At 68.0% G+C, this 24971-nt stretch overlaps 1 protein-coding gene across 1 annotated transcript in view; it reads right to left on the bottom strand.

Annotated features, from left to right (window-relative positions):
* The window catches only part of CACNA1F (calcium voltage-gated channel subunit alpha1 F), a 79690-nt gene that overhangs the window by 12439 nt on the left and 42280 nt on the right, over positions 1 to 24971 (bottom strand). The window contains exons 25-35 of the mRNA XM_050928147.1: positions 22475 to 22621; positions 22034 to 22235; positions 16561 to 16719; positions 13621 to 13731; positions 13085 to 13168; positions 11704 to 11724; positions 10792 to 10920; positions 9577 to 9642; positions 8762 to 8853; positions 4905 to 5064; positions 3298 to 3425 (exon numbers count right to left, since the gene is read on the bottom strand). Coding sequence (XP_050784104.1) covers positions 3298 to 3425; positions 4905 to 5064; positions 8762 to 8853; positions 9577 to 9642; positions 10792 to 10920; positions 11704 to 11724; positions 13085 to 13168; positions 13621 to 13731; positions 16561 to 16719; positions 22034 to 22235; positions 22475 to 22621 — 1299 coding nt within the window. The remainder of the gene's footprint in view (positions 1 to 3297; positions 3426 to 4904; positions 5065 to 8761; positions 8854 to 9576; positions 9643 to 10791; positions 10921 to 11703; positions 11725 to 13084; positions 13169 to 13620; positions 13732 to 16560; positions 16720 to 22033; positions 22236 to 22474; positions 22622 to 24971) is intronic.

Here is a 24971-nt window from a genome sequence, read left to right as displayed (position 1 = left end):
CTCAGTTTCCGTGTGTGCTGTGTGTTTAACAAGGTGGTGGGAGAGGGTTTGTTGTTGCAGGGGACCAGGTGTGACCTCGCCTAGCAGCCAGGACCCCCAGACCACGGCCTGGAGACAGGGAACCCCAACAACTGGTGACCTGGACCCCAGCTTGGCCGTCAGCTAGTTCCAGCCAGAGGGAACAAAAGCAGGAGGAGAGAGGGGCCCTGGAACGGAGGACAAAGGCCAGGGGAGGATCTTCTGGGGCCAGGGGTAGCAGATGCCCGGCTGGGAATGGGGGGCTCAGGACTGGGGGAGGGAGCAGGCAGAGCCCCCCTGGATGCAGGGAGACTTGTATGTGCTGGGCTGCAGGAGGCCAGGGCAGATGCCGGAGAGTTTCCTGACACTGGATAAACCCTCCTGTGTTATGCTGGGCTAGAGATGGGGCGGGGGTTATCCCCTCTGGGAGCGGGCAGATGTGGGGGGCATGACTCCCTCTGGGAGCGGGGAGATGGGGGGCATTATCCCCTCTGGAAGCAGGGAGATGGAGGGGGCGTTATCCCCTCTGGGAGCAGGGGGGGCATGACTCCCTCTGGGAGCGGGGAGATGGGTGGCGTTATCCCCTCTGGGAGCGGGGAGATGGGGGGGCATTATCCCGCCTGGCAGCAGGGAGATGGGGGGGCGTTATCCCCTCTGGGAGCGGGGAGATGGGGGGCATTATCCCGTCTGGCAGCAGGGAGATGGGGGGGCGTTATCCCTTCTGGGAGCGGGGAGATGGAGGTGGCCTTATCCCCTCTGGGAACGGGGAGATGGCGGGGCATTATCCCGTCTGGCAGCAGGGAGATGGGGGGGCATTACTCCCTCTGGCAACAGGGAGATGGGGGGGTGTTACTCCCTCTGGGAGTGGGGAGAGGGGGAGCATTATCCCCTTTGGGAGTGGGAACATGGGGTGGCATTACTCTCTCTGGGAGTGGGGAGCGCGGGCGTCATCCCCTCTGGGAGTGGGGACATGGGGGTCATTACTCCCTCTGGGAGTGGGGAGGGGGGTGTTATCCCCTCTGGGAGTGGGGAGATGGGGGGGCGTTATCCCCTCTGGGAGTGGGGAGGGGGGGCATTATCCCCTTTGGGAGTGGGGACATGGGGGGGCATTACTCCCTCTGGGAGTGGGGGGGGCATTATCCCCTCTGGGAGTGGGGAGATGGGGGGGCGTTATCCCATCTGGCAGCGGGGAGATGGGGGGGCGTTACTCCCTCTGGGAGCAGGGAGATGGGGGGGCGTTATCCCCTCTGGCAGCGGGGAGATGGGACTCCCTGAGGGGGCACACGGCAGAGACAAGTGTGCTGAGGCTCCAGGAGGTGGAGGGGACCCTGAGAGAGAGTGGACCCCCACAAGGGCCTGTCACACTGAAGGGGGGAACCCCCACGGACTGTACGGGCCAAGGGGGGGCACAACTGCACAAGCAGTGAGTCACGGAGTGAGAGAGTCAGGGCCCTGCACCCCACTTCCTGGGATCCCCGGGACCCAGCCAGCCAGTAACACAGCAGGGTCATTGGGCACTAGGGACAGGCTACAGCAGAGCGGGTGGGTACAGCCAGGATCCCTCAATCGAGTCCTTTGGGGGGGTCAGGGAGCTCAGACCCCAGCTTGGGGTTCCCTGCATTGCACCCCCCAGCCCAAGACTGAAAACAAAACCCTCCCCCTGCCCCTCTTCCCTTTGTTCAGTCTCCCCCGTAGAAGGTGTCACGTCTCTCCCCCCTCAGGTTACAGCTCAGGGAGCTTTCTTCCCCTCCCCAATGTACCCCCCCCAAACTTCCCGGGTCAAACCCCCCGCTCCCTGCTCCGGCACACACATGGGGGTGAGGGGGACCTGGGAGGTTGTGGGGGGGGCTGGAGATGTCATTGTGGGGTTGGGGGGCCTGGGGAATTGGGGGCTTGGGGGGGTGCCAGGAGGTTTGGGGGCCCAAGGGAATTGGAAGGTGGGGGGGGTCCATGGGGGTTTGGAAGGTCCAGGGTAATTGGGGCTTTGGGGGAGCCATTGAGGGTTTGGGGGGTCTGATGGGGTTTGGGGGGTCTGGGGGAGCCACTGAGGGTTTGGGGGGTCTGGGGGAGCTATTGAGAATTTGGGGGGTCCGACGGGGTTGGGGGTGTGTGATGTTATTGGTATAAACTGGGACCATATAGAACATGGTTTGCAACCAAGGTCCTGTAGTGGCACCAAATCCTATGTAAAGGGGGTCATATCAGGTGTCTAGGACCAGGTTCTGGGTTGCTGGTTAGGATGATGCTGTCTGTATGTCTGTATCATTGTGTAGTTGAAGTTATAAGTATTGGCTCTATACTGTCTGTATTTCAAACTTGTGCTGTGTTATTGGGTGACACCCCAGACAAGTTGGTGTTAGCTCTGCCTAGCCTGCTTGATGGGCCATTAAGGACCATCAGCTACACAACTGACCCATTGAGAGGAGGCAGATCCGCCTTGTGACTCAGCAGGGTGTGCAGGGACTGGCCCATGTGACTCCAGACTCCATGTTGCTGTAATTTTCCACAGTAAGAACAAAGAAGTGTTCTTACACCTGGAAGAGCCTGTATAAGGCTGATGCCTCATCTCCATCTGGTCTTCAATCCTGCTTCCTACCTCTGGAGGGACTTTGCTACAAGCTGAAGCTCTGAACAAAGGACTGAACGACCCGTCCCAGCGGGGCATGTTCTCCAGAGACTTGATTTGAACCTGCAGTTTACTCCATCCCTGCTACAAGCCTGAACTAAGAACTTTGCCATCGCTGTATGGAATTGATTCCATTTAACCAATTCCAGCTCTCATCTCTACCTTTTTCCCTTTATGAATAAACCTTTCGATTTTAGATTCTAAAGGATTGGCAACAGCGTGATTTGTGGGTAAGATCTGATGTGTATATTGACCTGGGTCTGGGGCTTGGTCCTTTGGGATCGAGAGAACCTTTTTCTTTTACTGGGGTGTTGGTTTTCATAACCATTCATCCCCAGAACGGGTGGCACTGGTGGTGATACTGGGAGACTGGAGTGTCTAAGGAAATTGCTTGTGTGACTTGTGGTTAGCCAGTGGGGTAAAACCGAAGTCATTTTTGTCGGGCTGGTTTGGTTTGCCTTAGAGGTGGAAAGACCCCAGCCTGGGGCTGTGACTGCCCTGTTTCAGCAATTGGTCCTGAATTGGCACCTCAGCTGGGTCCATCCGGAACCACATCGTCACAGGGGGTCTGGGGGAGCCATTGAGGGTTTGGGGGTTCGGGGGGTCTGGGGGAGCCATTGAGGGTTTGGGGGGTCTGGGGGTGGAGCCCTTACTTGGCAGTGGGGTCGTACTCAGACCAGATGCGTTTGAACTCATCCAGGTGGTGAGGGCCCAGGATGGACCAGTCCCGGGTCAGGTAGTCGAAATTGTCCATGATCACGGCCACAAAGAGGTTAATTATCTGGGGGAGAGTCAGAGGTCAAGCACTGAAAGGAGGGGGGGCAGGGTCCCCAAGGGGAGGACATCTCATGTCCATGCAGCATGGGGAGCACTGGGGGGTTATGGCAGATCGGAGAGTTAAGGGGGCAAATGACCCCCAGGAAAGGGGCGTAGCAGAGCTTGGCGACCAGGGGCCTGGGGGGGCGGGGCTGGTGCCCATGGAACATGGGGGGCCCTGGGGCCTCTGGCGGATGGCACGCGGTCCCATGGGGGTACAGGGGGCTCCAGTGAATGGCAGAGGGCCCCACGGGGGGTACAGAGGGCCACATGGGGGACACAAGGGGCTCTGGAGGACAGCAGGGGGTCCCATGGGGGGTACAGGGGGCTCCAGTGGATGGCGGGGGGCACAGGGGGCTCCGGCGCATGGGGGACCCCACGGGGGACACGGGGCTCCGGCGGATGGGGGGGTCCCACAGGGGACACAGGGGACTCTGGTGGATGGCAGGGGGCCCCACAGGGGACACAGAAGGCTCCGATGCATGGGGGAACCCCGGGGGACACAGAGGGCTCTGGGAGATGGCCCCACAGGGGGCTCCGGTGGATGGGAGGGCATGGGGACACAGGGGGCTCTGGCAGATGGCAGAGGCCCCATGGGGACACAGGGGGCTCCGGTGGATGGGGGGGCATGGGGACACAGGGGGCTCTGGCAGATGGTGGGGGCCCCATGGGGACACAAGGGGCTCCGGCAGATGGGGGGCCCCATGGGGACACAGGGGGCTCTAGTGAATGGCGGGGGGCCCCTTGGGGACACAGGGGGCTCCAGCGGATGGGGGGGTCCCACAGGGGGCTCCGGGGGATGGGGGGTCCCACGGGGGACACAGGGGGCTCTGGGGGATGGGGGGGCCCATGGGGGACACAGGGGGCTCTGGGGGATGGCCCTACAGGGGGCTCCGGTGGATGGGGGGCCCCACGGGGGACACGGGGCTCTGGGGGATGGCCCCACAGGGGGCTCTGGCGGATGGGGGGCCCCACGGCGACACAGGGGGCTCCGGCGGACGGGGGGCCCCATGGGGGACACAGGGGGCTCTGGTGGACGAGGGCTCTCACAGGGAGCTCTGGGGGATGGGGGGGCTCCCACGGAGGACACAGGGGGCTCTGGGGGATGGCCCCACAGGGGGCTCTGGGGGATGGGGGTCGCACGTGGGACACAGGGGGCTCCGGTGGAGGGGGGGCCCCATGGGGACACAGGGGGTCCGGCGGATGGGGGGGCCCCACGGGGACACAGGGAGCTCTGGGGGATGGCCCCACAGGGGGCTCCGGCGGATGGGGGGCCCCACGGGGACACAGGGCGCTCTGGGGGATGGCCCCACAGGGGGCTCCGGCGGATGGGGGGCCCCATGGGGACACAGGGCGCTCTGGGGGATGGCCCCACAGGGGGCTCCGGTGGATGGGGGGCCCCACGGGGACACAGGGGGCTCTGGCGGGGGCGCGGGGAGCTCACCAGGAAGGCGCAGAGCATGAAGAAGCTGATGAAGTAGACGATGGCGAAGTGGCTCCCGCAGGTGAATTCCTCGCCGGGCCCCACGTCCGACTCGGGGTGGCAGCGCTTCCCGGGCAGGCTGGCCAGCATGATCTCCTGCCAGGCCTCCCCCGTGGCGCACCTGGGGGGCAGGGGGGTCAGCGGGGCCCTGTCCAGCCCCACGGTGCCCCCTGCCCCATGGCACCCTCCAGCATCCCGCCCAGCCCCATGGCAGCTGGCCCCATCCAGCCCCATAGCACCCTCCAGCATCCCGCCCAGCCCCATGGCAGCCGGCCCCACTCAGTCCCATGGCACCCTCCAGCATCCCGCCCAGCCCCATGGCAGCCGGCCCCACTCAGTCCCATGGGACCCTCCAGCATCCCGCCCAGCCCCATGGCAGCCGGCCCCACTCAGCCCCATGGGACCCTCCAGCACCCCGCCCAGCCCAATGGCAGCCGGCCCCACTCAGCCCCATGGGACCCTCCAGCACCCCGCCCAGCCCAATGGCAGCCGGCCCCACTCAGCCCCATGGGACCCTCCAGCATCCCGCCCAGCCCCATGGCAGCTGGCCCCATCCAGCCCCATGGGACCCTCCAGCATCCCGCCCAGCCCCATGGGACCCTCCAGTATCCTGGCCAGCCCCATGGCAGCCGGCCCGCCCAGCCCCATGAGACCCTCCAGCATCCTGCCCAACCCCATAGGATCCTCCAGCATCCTGCCCAGCCCCATGGCAGCCGGCCCCACTCAGCCCCATGGGACCCTCCAGCATCCTGCCCAGCCCCATGGCAGCCGGCCCCACTCAGCCCCATGGGACCCTCCAGCATCCCGCCCAGCCCCATGGCAGCAGGCCCACCCAGCCCCATAGGACCCTCCAGCATCCCGCCCAGCCCCATGGGACCCTCCAGCATCCCGCTCAGCCCCATGGCAGCCAGCCCCACTCAGCCCCATGGGACCCTCCAGCATCCCGCCCAGCCCCATGGCAGCAGGCCCACTCAGCCCCATGGGACCCTCCAGCATCCCGCCCAGCCCCATGGCAGCAGGCCCACTCAGCCCCATGGGACCCTCCAGCATCCCGCCCAGCCCAATGGCAGCCGGCCCCACTCAGCCCCATGGGACCCTCCAGCATCCCGCCCAGCCCCATGGCAGCTGGCCCCATCCAGCCCCATGGGACCCTCCAGCATCCCGCCCAGCCCCATGGGACCCTCCAGTATCCTGGCCAGCCCCATGGCAGCCGGCCCGCCCAGCCCCATGAGACCCTCCAGCATCCTGCCCAACCCCATAGGATCCTCCAGCATCCTGCCCAGCCCCATGGCAGCCGGCCCCACTCAGCCCCATGGGACCCTCCAGCATCCTGCCCAGCCCCATGGCAGCCGGCCCCACTCAGCCCCATGGGACCCTCCAGCATCCCGCCCAGCCCCATGGCAGCAGGCCCACCCAGCCCCATAGGACCCTCCAGCATCCCGCCCAGCCCCATGGGACCCTCCAGCATCCCGCTCAGCCCCATGGCAGCCAGCCCCACTCAGCCCCATGGGACCCTCCAGCATCCCGCCCAGCCCCATGGCAGCAGGCCCACTCAGCCCCATGGGACCCTCCAGCATCCCGCCCAGCCCCATGGCAGCAGGCCCACTCAGCCCCATGGGACCCTCCAGCATCCCGCCCAGCCCCATGGGACCCTCCAGCATCCCGCCCAGCCCCATGGCAGCCGGCCCCACTCAGCCCCATGGGACCCTCCAGCATCCTGCACAGCCCCAAGGGACCCTCTAGCATCCCGCCCAGCCCCATGGCAGCAGGCCCACCCAGCCTCATGGGACCCTCTAGCATCCCGCCCAGCCCCAGGGCACCTGGCCCCACCCTGCCCCATGGCACCCTCCAGCATCCTGCCAAGCCCCATGGCAGCCGGCCCACCCAGCCCCACGGTGCTCCCCAGCCCCACCCAGCCCCATGGCACTCCCAGCACCTGGCCCAGCCCACGGCACTCCCAGCACCCAGTCCGCCCAGCCCCACAGCATCCCCCAGCCCCACGGCGCCCCCAGCCCTGCCCGAAGGTGGAGAGTTGGGGCATCGGGGGAGAGTTGGGGAGATGGTGGAGCTCCGGGGTGGAGTTGGGACATTGGGGACCTCAGGGGGAAGTTGGGGAGACGGCAGAGTCCTGGGGGGAGTTGGGGCCTCAGGGGCCCCCAGGGGGAGTTGGGGCATCAGGGCTCACCAGGGGAGGGGGGGAGTTCAGGGCATGGCAGATCCCCAAGGGGGATTTGGGGTGTCAGAGCCCCCAGGGGGGGAAGTTGGTGTGTCCGGGGCTCCCGAGGTGGAAGCTGGCACAGCAGAGTCCCAGGGGGGAGTTGGGGAGATGGCAGAGCCCCAGAAGGAGTGGGGATGTTGAGGCCCTCGGGGGGAGTTGGGGTGTCAGGGACCCCCGGGGGAGTTGGGGAGATGGCAGAGGCCTCAGAGGAGTGGGGGTGTTGGGGGCCCCCGGGGGAGTTGGGAAGCAGGCAGAGCCCCAAGGGGAGTACAGGCGTCAGGGCTCTCATAAAACAGATAGTTAAGGGTTAATAGAACAGGTGTACGTCAGGTCTCCTTTGCCTGTAAAGGGTTAACAAGCTCAGCGAGCCTGGCTGTCACCTGAGCAGAGGAGCAATCAGGGGACAGGAGACTTTCAAATCTTGAGGGAGGGAAGTTCGTGTGTGTGCTGTTAGTTTGTGTTTTTGTGTGCGCTGTTAGTGTTTGGTGGTTGTTCTCTCTGGGTTCTGAGAGGGACCAGACGTGCAACCAGGTTTCTCTCCAATCTCTCCGATACAGGCTCTTATGTGCTCAGAATAGTGAGTACTAGGTGATAAGGCAAGTGAGGCTTATGGTTGTTTTCTTTATTCGCAAACGTGTATTTGGCTGGAAGGATTTTACTTTGTACTTGTATCCTTAGGCTGGGAGGGTATTCCCAGTGTCTATAGCTGAAAGACCCTGTAACATATTCCATCTTCAATTTACAAAGATAATTTTTACTGGTTTTTCTTTCTTTAATTAAAAGCTTTTCTTGTTTAAGAACCTGATTGTTTTTTTATTCTGGTGAGACCCCAGGGGATGGGGTCTGGATCCACCAGGGAATTGGTGGGGAGAAAGGAGGGAAGGGGGAGAGAAAGGTTAATTTCTCTCTGTGTTAGGATTACTGTCTCTCTCAGGGAGAGTCTGGGAGGGGGAGAGAGAAGGAGGGGGAAGGTGGATTTTCCTCTCTGTTTTGAGATTCAAGGAGTTTGAATCACAGTGACCTTCCAGGGTAACCCAGGGAGGGGAAGTCTGGGAGAGGCAATGGTGAGGGAAAGGGTTTACTTTCCTTGTGTTAAGATCCAGAGGGTCTGGGTCTTGGGGGTCCCCGGGCAAGGTTTTGGGGGCACCAGAGTGTACCAGGCACTGGAATTCCTGGTTGGTGGCAGCGCTACAAGTACTAAGCTGGTAATTGAGATTAGAGGAATTCATGCTGGTACCCATCTTTTGGACGCTAAGGTTCAGAGTGGGGGATTATACCATGACAGCGCCCTAGGGGGAAGTTGGGGCATCAGGGGCCCCCAGGGGAGTGGGGGAGGTAGCAGAGCCCCAGGGGGAGTGGGGGCAGCGGGGGCCCCAGGGAGGAGTGGGGGAGGTGGCAGAGCCCCGGGGGAGTGGGGGAGTCAGGGACCCCAGGGGAGCGGGGGAGGTAGCAGAGCCCCGGGGGAGTGGGGGAGTCAGGGACCCCAGGGGAGCGGGGGAGGTAGCAGAGCCCCGGGGGAGTGGGGGAGTCAGGGACCCCGGGGGGAGTGGGGGCGTCGGGGGCCCCAGAGGGAGTGGGGGCCCCAGGGGCCGCGTGCTACCTGAAGAGCAGCAGCACGGCCTGGGGAAAGGTCTGGAAGTTGTTGTTGCGGTTGATCTGCGTCCCGTCCTGCAGCGCCACTTTGCCGAAGATCTGAAACACCCCAGGACGTCACCGGGGGCGGGGACACCCCAAAGGGGGCCCATTGCCCCCCCAGCGCCCCGCCACCCCCACCCTTCCTGCTCCCCATTGAACCGCAGGTTGGCTCTCCTGAGCTCCCTGCCCCTCTGTGCCAGGCAGAGACACGTGTACGATGCACAACTGGAGCCCTAAGCACAGTGGAGGCACATGCGTGTGCATGTGTTGCACACTCATGGGCTGCACAGGGGTGTGTGTTGCACAACTGGGGTTTCTATGGGTCTGATCGTGATAGATACGATTGTGGCCCAGAACTAGGTGTGCGAAGCACACTCCAGCATGCACTGGCAGACACAGCACCTGAGACAGACACAGCACGATGTGCGCGTGCCAAAGGTACCCTCTGGTGCAAGTCGCACAATCAGCCATGCACAAGTGTGTGACGCATGCTCACGAGTGGGCTGCAGACTCAGAGGTGTGCGCAAGTCTGCAGTGTATGCTCCAGTGTTTCTCGCTCGGCCCTAGCCTTCCACAAACGTGCCATGCGTGCTTTGGTGCATGTTGCACATGCAGGGCAGTGTACTGCAGCCTTGCACATGTGCTCGACTCACACTCAGGTGTGTCTCAGAGGCACCCCCAGCAGTTCACTCTTGTGGGGGCGTGCAAGACCCACATGGACCAGTGCACTAGTGTGTGCGTTGCACATGCACAGCCGTGCAAGGCTCCTCCCCCGCTCACCTGCATGCCAATGACGGCGTAGATGAAGAAGATCATGGCGATCAGCAGGGCGACATAGGGCAGGGCCTGTGGAGAGACACGGGGGGGTCAGAATATGGTGGGGTCACAGCCCCCCCATTCAGCCCCTACTGACTCCACCAGGGCTGCTCCCAGCATGCCCAGCTCCAGCCAACCCCAGTGCCCAGCATGCATTGCTCGATCTGGGCGGCCCCCAGGGGTGCCACGCAGTGCATGCTGGGAAGGGGGGGTCTCTGGGGGAATCCAGCCAGAAAGGAGCGTGAGGGCCTCTCCCTCAGGTGTACCCCCATAATCCCTGGATGTACACCCCATAGCCCTGCCTGTACCCCCTCATTCCCCCTGGGAGTACCCCATCCCTCCACGGCTGTACCCCCATAACCTCTGAGGTGTATATCCCATCCCAATGGGTTTATCCCCATAGCACCCTGGGTGTATACTACATCCCCCCATGGGTGAATCCTCATAACCCTCTGGGTGTATACCCCATACCCCCATGGATGAACCCCCATAACCCCTGGGGTGTACCCCTCATTCCCCCTGGGAGTACCCCGATAACCCCCAGGGTGTACACGCCATCCCCCTATGGGTGTACCCCCATAACCTCCAGGGTGTACATGCCATCCCCCCCGGGTGAACCCCCATAACGCCGGGTTGTACCCCTCATGCCCCCTGGGAGTACCCCCATAACCCCCAGGTGTGCCTCTCATCCCCCCATCGGTGTACCCCCATAAACCCTGGGTGTACACCTCTCATCCCTGTGACAAAGTGGGAACGGTTTTAATGTTTCCTCTCAACACTCTGTGCCTCAGTTTCCCCTCCGTGTTACTCCAGTCCGTAGGTGGGGGAACGAGTGTGTGTGACTTGTGCAGCGACCCCCCAGAGGGCAGATGTGACCTGAGTGGCCAACAACCCATCTCCTGGCACCTGAGGGCTGGGCCCCCTCCTCTGCCGGGACCAGCCGCTGGTACTGGTGCAGCCCAGGCGCCCTGCTGGCCCAGGCAAAGGGGGAGCCGGCGGGGCCGGGGCTGAGGCTGGGGCCGGGCAGTCTGCGCTTTGGGACTCGGGGGGGGGTTCAGGGGCACCAGGCCCCGGGCCCCCCCGACGGACTTCCTGCTCCCGGTGCCCCACGCGGGCTGTGCAGTGGGGGGCTGGACCCCGGGACACCCCCCCAGCCCTGCCTGGGGCCCCCCGCCCCACCTGGAAGGACTTGATGAAGGTCCAGAGCAGCGTGCGGATCCCCTCGCCTTTGCTGAGCAGCTTCACCAGCCGCATGACGCGGAAGAGGCGGAAGAACGTGATGGAGATGCGGGAGCTGTCCTCCGAGCTCTGTGGGGCAGGGCGGGGGGGTCACGGCGCCCCATGGCAGCCGCCTGGCCGACCCCCTCGCCGACCCCCTCGCTGACCCCACGGCAGCCCCCTCACCAACCCCCTCGTCGACCCCCACGGCAGCCGCCTCGCCGACCCCCTCGGCAGCCCCCTCGCCGACCCCTTCGCCGACCCCCACGGCAGCCGCCTCGCCGACCCCCTCGCTGACCCCCACGGCAGCCCCCTCGCCGACCCCCACGGCAGCTGCCTCACCGACCCCCTCTCTGACCCCCACGCCAGCCCCCTCGCCGACACCCAGGGCAGCCCCCTCGCCGACCCCCACGGCAGCCCCCTCGCCGACCCCCACGGCAGCCCCCTCGCCGACCCCCAAGACAGCTGCCTCGCCGACCCCCTCGCCGACCCCCTCCCTGACCCCCATGGCAGCCCCCTCGCCGACCCCCACGCCGACCCTCTTGCCGACCCCCACGGCAGCTGCCTTGCCGACCCCCACGGCAGCCCCCTCACCGACCCCCTCACCGACCCCCATGGCAGTCGCCTCGCTGACCCCCTCACTGACTCCGCCAGCCCCTCACCTACCCCGCCAGTTGCCTTGCCAACCCCCATGCCGGCTTTGCCAACCCCTCCCAACCCCCATGCCAGCCCCTTGCTGACCCCCACACCAGGCCCCACAGCCACCCCACAATTCCCTCCAACATCCTCTCTGCACCCCCCACATCTTGTCCACCTCCAGAGCCTCATCTGGCTCTGGCCCCTAGTCCCGTGGGGGGGGATCCAGGGCGTTACCTCTCCGACATGGCCGCCATTCTAGTGGGGGCATGGAGTTGTGATGATGAGGAGGAGGATGAAGCCATGAGACACGGCGTCCACCAGGAAACAACCCCAGGAAAGATGAGAGACAGAAACCGACGTGGGGAGATGGACAGATGGACAGATGGGGTGTGGGGGGGGACGGACAGAGGGGCAGGTATTTCTCCAGCATGTTCCACTCCCATGGATTCCCAAACATTTTATGCCAGGACCCCTGGCGCTGTGACAAGCAGCCCCCCTGGGCGGGGCATGGGGGTTGTTCACATGGGGAACCCTTCAGGGTGGGGTGTGGGGGCCAATCACACGGGGACCCCTCTAGGGCAGGGCACAGGGGCCGATCACTCGGGGACCCCTCTGGGGCGGGGCGTGGGAGCCGATCACACGGGGACCCCTCCGGGGCGGGGTGCAGGGGCCAATCACACGGGGACCCCACTGGGGGGGGGGGCCGATCGCATGAGGACCCCTCTAGGGCAGGGCGCGGGGGCCGATCACACGGGGACCCCTCCGGGGCGGGGTGCAGGGGCCAATCACACGGGGACCCCACTGGGGCGGGGGCCGATCGCATGAGGATCCCTCTAGGTTAGGGCGCGGGGGCCGATCACACGGGGACCCCTCTGGGGCGGGGCGTGGGAGCCGATCACACAGGGACCCCTCCGGGGCGGGGCCGGGGGCTGATCACATGGGGACCACTCCGAGGTGGGGAGCAGAGCCAATCACATGGGGACCCCTCCGGGGTGGGGCGCGGGGGCCGATCACACAGGGACCCCACTGGGGCAGGGGCTGATCGTACGAGGACCCCTCCAGGGCAGGGCGCAGGGCCAATCACATGGGGACCCCTCCAGGGCGGGGCGTGGGGGCTGATCACACGGGGACCCCTCTGGGGTGGGGCACAGGGGCCATTCACGCAGGGACCCCTCCAGGACAGGGTGCGGTTCACACGGGGACCCCTGTGGGGTGGGGCACGGATGCTGTTCACATGGAGATCCCTCCAGGGCAGGGTACGGTTCACATGGGGACCCCTCTGGGGAAGGGCATGGGGGCCGATCACGCAGGGACCCCTCTGGGGCGGGGTGTGGTTTATACGGGGACCCCTCTGGGGCGGGGTGTGGTTTATACGGGGACCCCTCCGGGGTGGGGAGTGGGGACCAATCACATGGAAACCCCTCTGGGGCAGGGCACGGGGGCTGTTCACATGGGAACCCCTCCGGGGTGGGGCGAGGCGAGGGGGCCGATCACGCGGGGACTGATCACACCGGGACCCCTCTGGACCCAGGCAGGGGCTGATTCTCCAGTGCTGGGGTGTGACTTGGGTGCCAGGGTCCCTGCCCTGGATTTGGGGGGAAGCGGGAGCACTTACATTGACCTCGGTGACAGCGATGTCCACCACGCTGCCCACCACGATCAGCGCGTCGAAGGTGTTCCAGGCGTCGCAGAAATAGTGCTGGGAACAGGGCGGGGGGGGTCAGCCGGGCAGGACCCGCCCCCTCACACAAGGCCCTGCCACTCACACAAGGGCCCCTCCCCCCGTCATGCCAGGCCCCACCACTCACACAATGGCCCACCCCCGTCGTGCCAGGCCCCGCCCCATCATGCCAGGCCCCGCCCTGTCATGCCAGGCCCGGCCCCCATCGTGCCAGGCCCCAGCCCCTCACAGAAGGCCCCGCCCTGTCATGCCAGGCCCCGCCCCCATCGTGCCAGGCCCCAGCCCCTCACACAAGGCCCCGCCCTGTCATGCCAGGCCCCGCCCCCTCACAGAAGGCCCCGCCCTGTCATGCCAGGCCCGGCCCCCATCGTGCCAGGCCCCAGCCCCTCACACAAGGCCCCGCCCTGTCATGCCAGGCCCCGCCCCCATCGTGCCAGGCCCCGCCCCCGGCCCCGCTGGGCCCCGCCTACCCGGGGTTTGAAGGCGATGATTTTCAGCACCATCTCCACGGTGAAGAGGCCGGTGAAGACCATGTTGAGCAGGTCCATGACGTAGTTGAAGGGCTGCGACTGCTCGTAGTGCTGGGGGGAGAGGGGTGCAGGGTGAGAGGGGAAAGCCCCGCCCCTAGACAGACAGGACACGCCCCTCCCCGATGAAAGGACAGGCCCCTCCTCCTCACCCCAGGCTCCGCCCCTTGCCCAGGCTCTGCCCCTATCCAGGCCCCAGCCCCAGACCTGGCCTGCTGCCCCAGGCTTCATCACCCACCCCCGGCCCCACCCCCAAGCCAGGCCCAGCCCCAGCCCCACCGCAGACCCTGCCCCCAGCCCCGCCCCTATCCAGGCCCCAGGCCCCACCCCCAAACCAGGCCCAGCCCCAGCCCCCAGCTCCAGCCTCACTGCAGACCCTGCCCCCAGGCCCCGCCCCTATCCAGGCCCCAGCCCCAGCCCCAGCCCTGGCCTGCTGCCCCAGGCTTCATCACCCACCCCCGGCCCCACTCCCAAGCCAGGCCCAGCCCCAGCGCAGACCCTGCCCCCAGCCCCGCCCCTATCCAGGCACCAGGCCCCACCCCCAAGCCAGGCCCAGCCCCAGCGCAGACCCTGCCCCCAGCCCTGCCCCTATCCGGGCCCCAGCCCCAGCGCAGACCCTGCCCCCGGCCCCGCCCCTATCCGGGCCCCAGCCCCAGCCCCAGCGCAGACCCTGCCCCCGGCCCCGCCCCTATCCGGGCCCCAGCCCCAGCCGCAAGCCAGGCCCAGCCCCAGCCCCCAGCTACAGCCTCACTGCAGACCCTGCCCCCAGGCTCTGCCCCTATCCAGGCCCCAGCCCCAGACCTGGCCTGCTGCCCCAGGCTTCATCACCCACCCCCGGCCCCACCCCCAAGCCAGGCCCAGCCCCAGCCCCACCGCAGACCCTGCCCCCAGCCCCGCCCCTATCCAGGCACCAGCCCCAGCCCCAGCGCAGACCCTGCCCCCGGCCCCGCCCCTATCCGGGCCCCAGCCCCAGCCCCAGCGCAGACCCTGCCCCCGGCCCTGCCCCTATCCGGGCCCCAGCCCCAGCCCCAGCGCAGACCCTGCCCCCGGCCCCGCCCCTATCCGGGCCCCAGCCCCAGCCCCAGCGCAGACCCTGCCCCCGGCCCTGCCCCTATCCGGGCCCCAGCCCCAGCCCCAGCCCCAGCGCAGACCCTGCCCCCGGCCCCGCCCCTATCCGGGCCCCAGCCCCAGCCGCAAGCCAGGCCCAGCCCCAGCCCCCAGCTCCAGCCTCACTGCAGACCCTGCCCCCAGGCCCCGCCCCTATCCAGGCCCCAGCCCCAGCCCCAGCCCCAGCCCTGGCCTGCTGCCCCAGGCTTCATCACCCACCCCCGGCCCCACTCCCAAGCCAGGCCCAGCCCCAGCGCAGACCCTGCCCCCAGCCCCGCCCCTATCCAGGCCCCGCCCCTATCCAGGCACCAGGCCCCACCCCCAAGCCAGGCCCAGCCCCAGCGCAGACCCTGCCCCCAGCCCTGCCCCTATCCGGGCCCCAGCCCCAGCGCAGACCCTGCCCCCGGCCCCGCCCCTATCCGGGCCCCAGCCCCAGCCCCAGCGCAGACCCTGCCCCCGGCCCTGCCCCTATCCGGGCCCCAGCCCCAGCCCCAGCCCCAGCGCAGACCCTGCCCCCGGCCCCGCCCCTATCCGGGCCCCAGCCCCAGCCGCAAGCCAGGCCCAGCCCCAGCCCCCAGCTCCAGCCTCACTGCAGACCCTGCCCCCAGGCTCTGCCCCTATCCAGGCCCCAGCCCCAGACCTGGCCTGCTGCCCCAGGCTTCATCACCCACCCCCGGCCCCACCCCCAAGCCAGGCCCAGCCCCAGCCCCACCGCAGACCCTGCCCCCAGCCCCGCCCCTATCCAGGCACCAGGCCCCACCCCCAAGCCAGGCCCAGCCCCAGCGCAGACCCTGCCCCCAGCCCTGCCCCTATCCGGGCCCCAGCCCCAGCGCAGACCCTGCCCCCGGCCCCGCCCCTATCCGGGCCCCAGCCCCAGCCCCAGCCCCAGCGCAGACCCTGCCCCCGGCCCTGCCCCTATCCGGGCCCCAGCCCCAGCCCCAGCGCAGACCCTGCCCCCGGCCCCGCCCCTATCCGGGCCCCAGCCCCAGCCCCAGCCCCAGCGCAGACCCTGCCCCCGGCCCTGCCCCTATCCGGGCCCCAGCCCCAGCCCCAGCCCCAGCGCAGACCCTGCCCCCGGCCCCGCCCCTATCCGGGCCCCAGCCCCAGCCGCAAGCCAGGCCCAGCCCCAGCCCCCAGCTCCAGCCTCACTGCAGACCCTGCCCCCAGGCTCTGCCCCTATCCAGGCCCCAGCCCCAGACCTGGCCTGCTGCCCCAGGCTTCATCACCCACCCCTGGCCCCACCCCCAAGCCAGGCCCAGCCCCAGCCCCACCGCAGACCCTGCCCCCAGCCCCGCCCCTATCCAGGCCCCAGGCCCCACCCCCAAGCCAGGCCCAGCCCCAGCCCCCAGCCCCAGCCTCACTGCAGACCCTGCCCCCAGGCCCCGCCCCTATCCAGGCCCCAGCCCCAGCCCCAGACCTGGCCTGCTGCCCCAGGCTTCATCACCCACCCCCAGCCCCACCCCCAAGCCAGGCCCAGCCCCAGCCCCAGACCTGGCCTGCTGCCCCAGGCTTCATCACCCACCCCCAGCCCCACCCCCAAGCCAGGCCCAGCCCCAGCCCCGCCCCTATCCAGGCCCCAGGCCCCACCCCCAAGCCAGGCCCAGCCCCAGCCCCGCCCCTATCCAGGCCCCGCCCCTATCCAGGCCCTAGGCCCCACCCCCAAGCCAGGCCCAGCCCCAGCCCCACCGCAGACCCTGCCCCAGGTCCTGCCCCTATCTGGGCCCAACACCAGCCCCAGCGCAGACCCTGCCCCCGGCCCCGCCCCGCGGGCAGCACCTGCACGGCCAGGGCGATGGTGTTGAGCAGGATGAGCAGGAACATGCCGTACTCGAAGGCCGAGCAGTTCACAGCTGCCCACACCCGGTGCTGGTGCCGGTTCTTGGGGATGTAGCGCCGCAGCGGCTGGGCCTTCAGCGCGTACTCCACACACTGCCGCTGGGGGGGGAGTCTTCTGAGCCGTGCCCCACACCCGGCCCCCTCTGAGCCGTGCCCCACAGCCAGCCCTGCCCGCCCCCCTCTGAGCCGTGCTCCACACCCGGCCCCCTCTGAGCCGTGCCCAACACCCGCACCCGCCGGCCCCCCTCTGAGCTGTGCCCCACACCCGCCCCTGCCGGCCCCCCTCTGAGCCATGCCTTACACTCGGCCTTCCCCACCCCTCTGAGCTGTGCCCCACACCTTCCCCCGCCGGCTCCCCGCTGAGCCGTCCCTCCCACAGAGCCCCACCTCCACGCCTGGTTCCCCAACTGAGAAGTCCCTCCATGCCCCACCCCACGCACTGCGTCTTGGGGGATGGGGTTGGGGCAATGGGGTACCCCACACCCTGCCCCTGAACCAGGCTCTCCTCCCCCACACTTGCCACACTGGGGATAGGGGCACGGGCACAGGTACAGGGTGAAAACCTAGGATGAGAGTGGGGTGGGGGGCGTAACAGGCGCCTAGATAAGAAAAAGCCCCAAATATTGGGACTGACCCTATAAAACCGGGATATCTGGTCGCCCTGGACAGGTACCTGGATCCTATCCTGCTCGCTTGGGCGTGGATGGTGATGGGGGGCTGCAGGAGGCCGTGGGGCAGGCCATGGGGCAGGCGGGGGTCACTACTTGGTTCTGGTCCAGCTCGCAGTTGTGGTACTCCTGCTCGTCCTGGGTGCGGAAGGTGATGGGGGGCTGGGGAGGGCTGTGGGAGGTTGTGGGGCAGGTGGAGGACAGGCGGGGGGAAGGCTGGGGGGCAGTACCTGGTTCTTGTCCAGCTCGCAGTTGTGGTACTCCTGCTCGCCTTGGGTGCGGAAGGTGATGGGGGGCTGGGGAGGGCTGCGGGAGGCTGGGGGGCAGGCCGGGGGGCAGTACCTGGTTCTGGTCCAGCTCGCAGTTGCAGTACTCCTGCTCGCCCTGGGCGTAGAAGGTGATGGGGGGCTGAGGAGGGCTGTGGGAGGTTGTGGGGCAGGCGGGGGACAGGCGGGGGGCAGGCCGGGGGGCAGTACCTGGTTCTTGTCCAGCTCGCAGTTGCGGTACTCCTGCTCGCCCTGGGTGCGGAAGGTGATGGGGGGCTGGGGAGGGCTGTGGGAGGTTGTGGGGCAGGCGAGGGGCAGGCCGGGGGGCAGTACCTGGTTCTTGTCCAGCTCGCAGTTGCGGTACTCCTGCTCGCCCTGGGCACGGAAGGTGATGGGGGGCTGGGGAGGGCTTTGGGAGGTTGGGGGGCAGGCCGGGGGGCAGTACCTGGTTCTTGTCCAGCTCGCAGTTGCGGTACTCCTGCTCGCCCTGGGCGCGGAAGGTCATGGGGGTTGGGGAGGGCTGTGGGAGGTTGTGGGGCAGGCGGGGGGCAGGCCAGGGGGCAGTACCTGGTTCTTGTCCAGCTCGCAGTTGCGGTACTCCTGCTCGCCCTGGGCGCGGAAGGTGATGGGGGGCTGGGGAGGGCTTTGGGAGGTTGGGGGGCAGGCCGGGGGGCAGTACCTGGTTCTTGTCCAGCTCGCAGTTGCGGTACTCCTGCTCGCCCTGGGCGCGGAAGGTGATGGGGGGCTGGGGAGGGCTTTGGGAGGTTGGGGGGCAGGCCGGGGGGCAGTACCTGGTTCTTGTCCAGCTCGCAGTTGCGGTACTCCTGCTTGCCCCGGGCGCGGAAGGTGATGGGGGGCTGGGGAGGGCTGTGGGAGGTTGTGGGGCAGGCGGGGGACAGGCGGGGGACAGGCCGGGGGGCAGTACCTGGTTCTTGTCCAGCTCGCAGTTGCGGTACTCCTGCTCGCCCTGGGCGCGGAAGGTGATGGGGGGCTGTGGAGGGCTTTGGGAGGTTGGGGGGCAGGCCGGGGGGCAGTACCTGGTTCTTGTCCAGCTCGCAGTTGCGGTACTCCTGCTCGCCCTGGGCGCGGAAGGTGATGGGGGGCTGGGGAGGGCTGTGGGAGGTTGGGGGGCAGGCCGGGGGGCAGTACCTGGTTCTTGTCCAGCTCGCAGTTGCGGTACTCCTGCTCGCCTTGGGCGCGGAAGGTGATGGGGGGCTGGGGAGGGCTTTGGGAGGTTGGGGGGCAGGCCGGGGGGCAGTACCTGGTTCTTGTCCAGCTCGCAGTTGCGGTACTCCTGCTCGCCCTGGGCGCGGAAGGCGATGGGGGGCTGGGGAGGGCTTTGGGAGGTTGGGGGGCAGGCCGGGGGGCAGTACCTGGTTCTTGTCCAGCTCGCAGTTGCGGTACTCCTGCTCGCCCCGGGCGCGGAAGGTGATGGGGGGCTGTGGAGGGCTTTGGGAGGTTGGGGGGCAGGCCGGGGGGCAGTACCTGGTTCTTGTCCAGCTCGCAGTTGCGGTACTCCTGCTCGCCCTGGGCGCGGAAGGTGATGGGGGGCTGGGGAGGGCTGCGGGAGGTTGGGGGGCAGGCCGGGGGGCAGTACCTGGTTCTTGTCCAGCTCGCAGTTGCGGTACTCCTGCTCGCCCTGGGCGCGGAAGGTGATGGGGGGCTGTGGAGGGCTGTGGGAGGTTGGGGGGCAGGCCGGGGGGCAGTACCTGGTTCTTGTCCAGCTCGCAGTTGCAGTACTCCTGCTCGCCCTGGGCGCGGAAGGTGATGGGGGGCTGGGGAGGGCTGTGGGAGGTTGGGGGGCAGGCCGGGGGGCAGTACCTGGTTCTTGTCCAGCTCGCAGTTGCGGTACTCCTGCTCGCCCTGGGCGCGGAAGGTGATGGGGGGCTGGGGAGGGCTGTGGGAGGTTGGGGGGCAGGCCGGGGGGCAGTACCTGGTTCTTGTCCAGCTCGCAGTTGCGGTACTCCTGCTCGCCCTGGGCGCGGAAGGTGATGGGGGGCTGGGGAGGGCTTTGGGAGGTTGTGGGGCAGGCAGGGGACAGGCGAGGGGCAGGCCGGGGGGCAGTACCTGGTTCTTGTCCAGCTCGCAGTTGCGGTACTCCTGCTCGCCCTGGGCGCGGAAGGTGATGGGGGGCTGGGGAGGGCTGTGGGAGGTTGGGGGGCAGGCCGGGGGGCAGTACCTGGTTCTTGTCCAGCTCGCAGTTGCGGTACTCCTGCTCGCCCTGGGCGCGGAAGGTGATGGGGGGCTGGGGAGGGCTGTGGGAGGTTGTGGGGCAGGCGGGGGACAGGCGGGGGACAGGCCGGGGGGCAGTACCTGGTTCTTGTCCAGCTCGCAGTTGCGGTACTCCTGCTCGCCCTGGGCGCGGAAGGTGATGGGGGGCTGTGGAGGGCTTTGGGAGGTTGGGGGGCAGGCCGGGGGGCAGTACCTGGTTCTTGTCCAGCTCGCAGTTGCGGTACTCCTGCTCGCCCTGGGCGTGGAAGGTGATGGGGGGCTGGGGAGGGCTTTGGGAGGTTGGGGGGCAGGCCGGGGGGCAGTACCTGGTTCTTGTCCAGCTCGCAGTTGCGGTACTCCTGCTCGCCCTGGGCGCGGAAGGTGATGGGGGGCTGGGGAGGGCTTTGGGAGGTTGGGGGGCAGGCCGGGGGGCAGTACCTGGTTCTTGTCCAGCTCGCAGTTGCGGTACTCCTGCTCGCCCTGGGCGCGGAAGGTGATGGGGGGCTGGGGAGGGCTTTGGGAGGTTGGGGGGCAGGCTGGGGGGCAGTACCTGGTTCTTGTCCAGCTCGCAGTTGCGGTACTCCTGCTCGCCCTGGGCGCGGAAGGTGATGGGGGGCTGTGGAGGGCTGTGGGAGGTTGGGGGGCAGGCCGGGGGGCAGTACCTGGTTCTTGTCCAGCTCGCAGTTGCGGTACTCCTGCTCGCCCTGGGCGCGGAAGGTGATGGGGGGCTGTGGAGGGCTGTGGGAGGTTGGGGGGCAGGCCGGGGGGCAGTACCTGGTTCTTGTCCAGCTCGCAGTTGCGGTACTCCTGCTCGCCCCGGGCGCGGAAGGTGATGGGGGGCTGGGGAGGGCTGTGGGAGGTTGTGGGGCAGGCGGGGGACAGGCGGGGGACAGGCCGGGGGGCAGTACCTGGTTCTTGTCCAGCTCGCAGTTGCGGTACTCCTGCTCGCCCTGGGCGCGGAAGGTGATGGGGGGCTGGGGAGGGCTTTGGGAGGTTGGGGGGCAGGCCGGGGGGCAGTACCTGGTTCTTGTCCAGCTCGCAGTTGCGGTACTCCTGCTTGCCCCGGGCGCGGAAGGTGATGGGGGGCTGTGGAGGGCTGTGGGAGGTTGTGGGGCAGGCGGGGGACAGTACCTGGTTCTTGTCCAGCTCGCAGTTGCGGTACTCCTGCTCGCCCTGGGTGCGGAAGGTGATGGGGGGCTGTGGAGGGCTGTGGGAGGTTGTGGGGCAGGCGGGGGACAGGCGGGGGACAGGCCGGGGGGCAGTACCTGGTTCTTGTCCAGCTCGCAGTTGCGGTACTCCTGCTCGCCCTGGGCGCGGAAGGTGATGGGGGGCTGTGGAGGGCTGTGGGAGGTTGTGGGGCAGGCGGGGGACAGTACCTGGTTCTTGTCCAGCTCGCAGTTGCGGTACTCCTGCTCGCCCTGGGCGCGGAAGGTGATGGGGGGCTGTGGAGGGCTGTGGGAGGTTGTGGGGCAGGCAGGGGACAGGCGGGGGGCAGGCCGGGGGGCAGTACCTGGTTCTTGTCCAGCTCGCAGTTGCGGTACTCCTGCTCGCCCTGGGCGCGGAAGGTGATGGGGGGCTGGGGAGGGCTGTGGGAGGTTGTGGGGCAGGCGGGGGACAGGCGGGGGACAGGCCGGGGGGCAGTACCTGGTTCTTGTCCAGCTCGCAGTTGCGGTACTCCTGCTCGCCCTGGGCGCGGAAGGTGATGGGGGGCTGTGGAGGGCTGTGGGAGGTTGTGGGGCAGGCGGGGGACAGTACCTGGTTCTTGTCCAGCTCGCAGTTGCGGTACTCCTGCTCGCCCTGGGTGCGGAAGGTGATGGGGGGCTGTGGAGGGCTGTGGGAGGTTGTGGGGCAGGCGGGGGACAGGCGGGGGACAGGCCGGGGGGCAGTACCTGGTTCTTGTCCAGCTCGCAGTTGCGGTACTCCTGCTCGCCCTGGGCGCGGAAGGTGATGGGGGGCTGTGGAGGGCTGTGGGAGGTTGTGGGGCAGGCGGGGGACAGTACCTGGTTCTTGTCCAGCTCGCAGTTGCGGTACTCCTGCTCGCCCTGGGCGCGGAAGGTGATGGGGGGCTGTGGAGGGCTGTGGGAGGTTGTGGGGCAGGCAGGGGACAGGCGGGGGGCAGGCCGGGGGGCAGTACCTGGTTCTTGTCCAGCTCGCAGTTGCGGTACTCCTGCTCGCCCTGGGCGCGGAAGGTGATGGGGGGCTGGGGAGGGCTGTGGGAGGTTGTGGGGCAGGCGGGGGACAGGCGGGGGACAGGCCGGGGGGCAGTACCTGGTTCTTGTCCAGCTCGCAGTTGCGGTACTCCTGCTCGCCCTGGGCGCGGAAGGTGATGATGACGAAGCCCACGAAGATGTTCATCATGAAGAAGGCGATGATGATGATGTAGACGATGAAGAAGACAGAGATCTCCACCCGGTAGTTGTAGATGGGGCCCCGGTTCTCCCCGTTGGCGTCGATCGCCTTGTACAGGAGGCTGGGGGGCGGGGGGGGTGAGATGGGGACCCCCAGGGATCCCCCAGCTCCTCCCACTCTCCATGCCCCCCATTTCCCCACCCTCCAGCTCCCCTGGGACCTGCCAGCTCCCTCTCACTTTCCCCAGCCCCCCATCTCCCCCGAGCCCCCGAGTCCCAGGTTCCCCTGCTCCCCAGCCGCCGGTCGCCCATCTGCCCCTGGCCCCCCCCGGCCCCTGAGCTCCCCGGCCCCCGGGCGCACCTGGGCCAGCCCTCGAAGGTGGAGACGGTGAACAGGGCCATCATGCCGGACAGGACGTTGTCGAAGTTGAAGTCACTGTTGTGCCAGATCCGCTCACGCACCATGGGGTGCCCCACGTCCCCGTCCTTGTACACGATGAACGTGCCCCTGGGGGGCGGGCAGGTGGGCATCAGCGGGGGGGGACCCCGATGTGCCAACCCCTGGCCTGGTCACCCCGACAACCAGAGCCCCCGCATCCCTCCAGCCTGAGCCCCCCTGGACTGGTCACCCCGACAACCAGAGCCCCCGCATCCCTCCAGCCTGAGCCCCCCTGGACCGGTCACCCCGACAACCAGAGCCCCCGCATCCCTCCAGCCTGAGCCCCCCTGGACTGGTCACCCTGACAACCAGAGCCCCCGCATCCCTCCAGCCTGAGCCCCCCTGGACCAGTCACCCCGACAACCAGAGCCCCCGCATCCCTCCAGCCTGAGCCCCCCTGGACCAGTCACCCCGACAACCAGAGCCCCCGCATCCCTCCAGCCTGAGCCCCCCTGGACTAGTCACCCCGACAACCAGAGCCCCCGCATCCCTCCAGCCTGAGCCCCCCTGGACCGGTCACCCCAACAACCAGAGCCCCCGCATCCCTCCAGCCTGAGCCCCCCTGGACTAGTCACCCCGACAACCAGAGCCCCCGCATCCCTCCAGCCTGAGCCTCCCTGGACCGGTCACCCCGACAACCAGAGCCCCCGCATCCCTCCAGCCTGAGCCCCCCTGGACCAGTCACCCCGACAACCAGAGCCCCCGCATCCCTCCAGCCTGAGCCCCCCTGGACTAGTCACCCCGACAACCAGAGCCCAGCCCCCCCCGGCCTGAGTCCCCCTCAAGCTGGTCACCATGACAACCAGAGCCCCAGAACCCCTGACAACCTGAGCCCCCCTGGACTGGTCACCTCGACAACCAGAGCCCTGCCCCACCGGCCTGAGTCCCCCCTCAAGCTGGTCACCATGACAACCAGAGCCCCAGAACCCCTGACAACCTGGGCCCCACCCCCGACCGGTCATCCCGACAACCAGAGCCCCAGCCCCCCCCGGCCTGGTAACCCTGACAACCAGAGATCACCCCTCCCCCGACCTGGTCACCCCGACAACCAGAGTCCTGCCCCCCCGGCCTGAGTCCCCCCCAAGCTGGTCACCATGACAACCAGAGCTCCAGCACCCCCCTGGCCTGTTCACCCTTACAACCAGAGCTCAACCCCTCCCGGCCTGAGCCCCCCCGACCTGGGCACCCAGACAACCAGAGCCCAGCACCCCCCCAGCATGAGCCCCCCCAGCCTGGTCACCCTGACAACCAGAGCCCAGCAGCCCCTGGCCTGAGCCCCGCCCCCCCAGCCGGTCACCCCGACAACCAGAGCCCAGCACCCCCTGGCCTGAGCCCCCCCCAGCCAGTTACCCCAACAACCAGAGCCCCAGCACCCCCCCCAGCCAGTCACCCCAACAACCAGAGCCCCAGGACCCCCTCTGGCCGGTCACCCCAACAACCAGAGCCCCAGCACCCCCCCCAGCCAGTCACCCCAACAACCAGAGCCCCAGCACCCCCCCCAGCCAGTCACCCCAACAACCAGAGCCCCAGCACCCCCCCCAGCCAGTCACCCCAACAACCAGAGCCCCAGCACCCCCCCCAGCCAGTCACCCCAACAACCAGAGCCCCAGCACCCCCTCCGGCCGGTCACCCCAACAACCAGAGCCCCAGGACCCCCCCCAGCCAGTCACCCCAACAACCAGAGCCCCAGGACCCCCTCTGGCCAGTCACCCCAACAACCAGAGCCCCAGGACCCCCCCCAGCCAGTCACCCCAACAACCAGAGCCCCAGGACCCCCTCCGGCCGGTCACCCCAACAACCAGAGCCCCAGCACCCCCTCCGGCCGGTCACCCCAACAACCAGAGCCCCAGGACCCCCTCCGGCCGGTCACCCCAACAACCAGAGCCCCAGGACCCCCTCCGGCCGGTCACCCCAACAACCAGAGCCCCAGCACCCCCTCCGGCCGGTCACCCCAACAACCAGAGCCCCAGCACCCCCCCCCAGCCAGTCACCCCAACAACCAGAGCCCCAGGACCCCCTCCGGCTGGTCACCCCAACAACCAGAGCCCCAGCACCCCCCCAGCCAGTCACCCCAACAACCAGAGCCCCAGGACCCCCTCCGGCCGGTCACCCCAACAACCAGAGCCCCAGCATCCCCCCAGCCAGTCACCCCAACAACCAGAGCCCCAGCATCCCCCCGGCCTGAGCCCCCCCAGCCTGGTCACCCTGACAACAGCCCAACCCCGTGACACCCGGCCCCTAATCTCAAACCTCAAACTCTGACCCCTTGCCCAGCCCCCCTGAATCCCAGCAACCAGCTCCTGATCCCAGCGCCTACCCACAACCCCCTGATCCCGGAAGCAGCTGGGCGGGGGTTGAAGGAGCTGGGGTGGGGGGCGGAGAGGTCCCTGGCTGGGCAGGGGGTGAAGGAGCTGGGGGG

This window comes from Gopherus flavomarginatus, chromosome 18 (genome assembly GCF_025201925.1).
Source record: "Gopherus flavomarginatus isolate rGopFla2 chromosome 18, rGopFla2.mat.asm, whole genome shotgun sequence".
Lineage (NCBI taxonomy): Eukaryota > Metazoa > Chordata > Testudines > Testudinidae > Gopherus > Gopherus flavomarginatus.
Note: the sequence above shows the minus strand (reverse complement) of the source record. Positions and strands in the feature narration are given on the sequence as shown.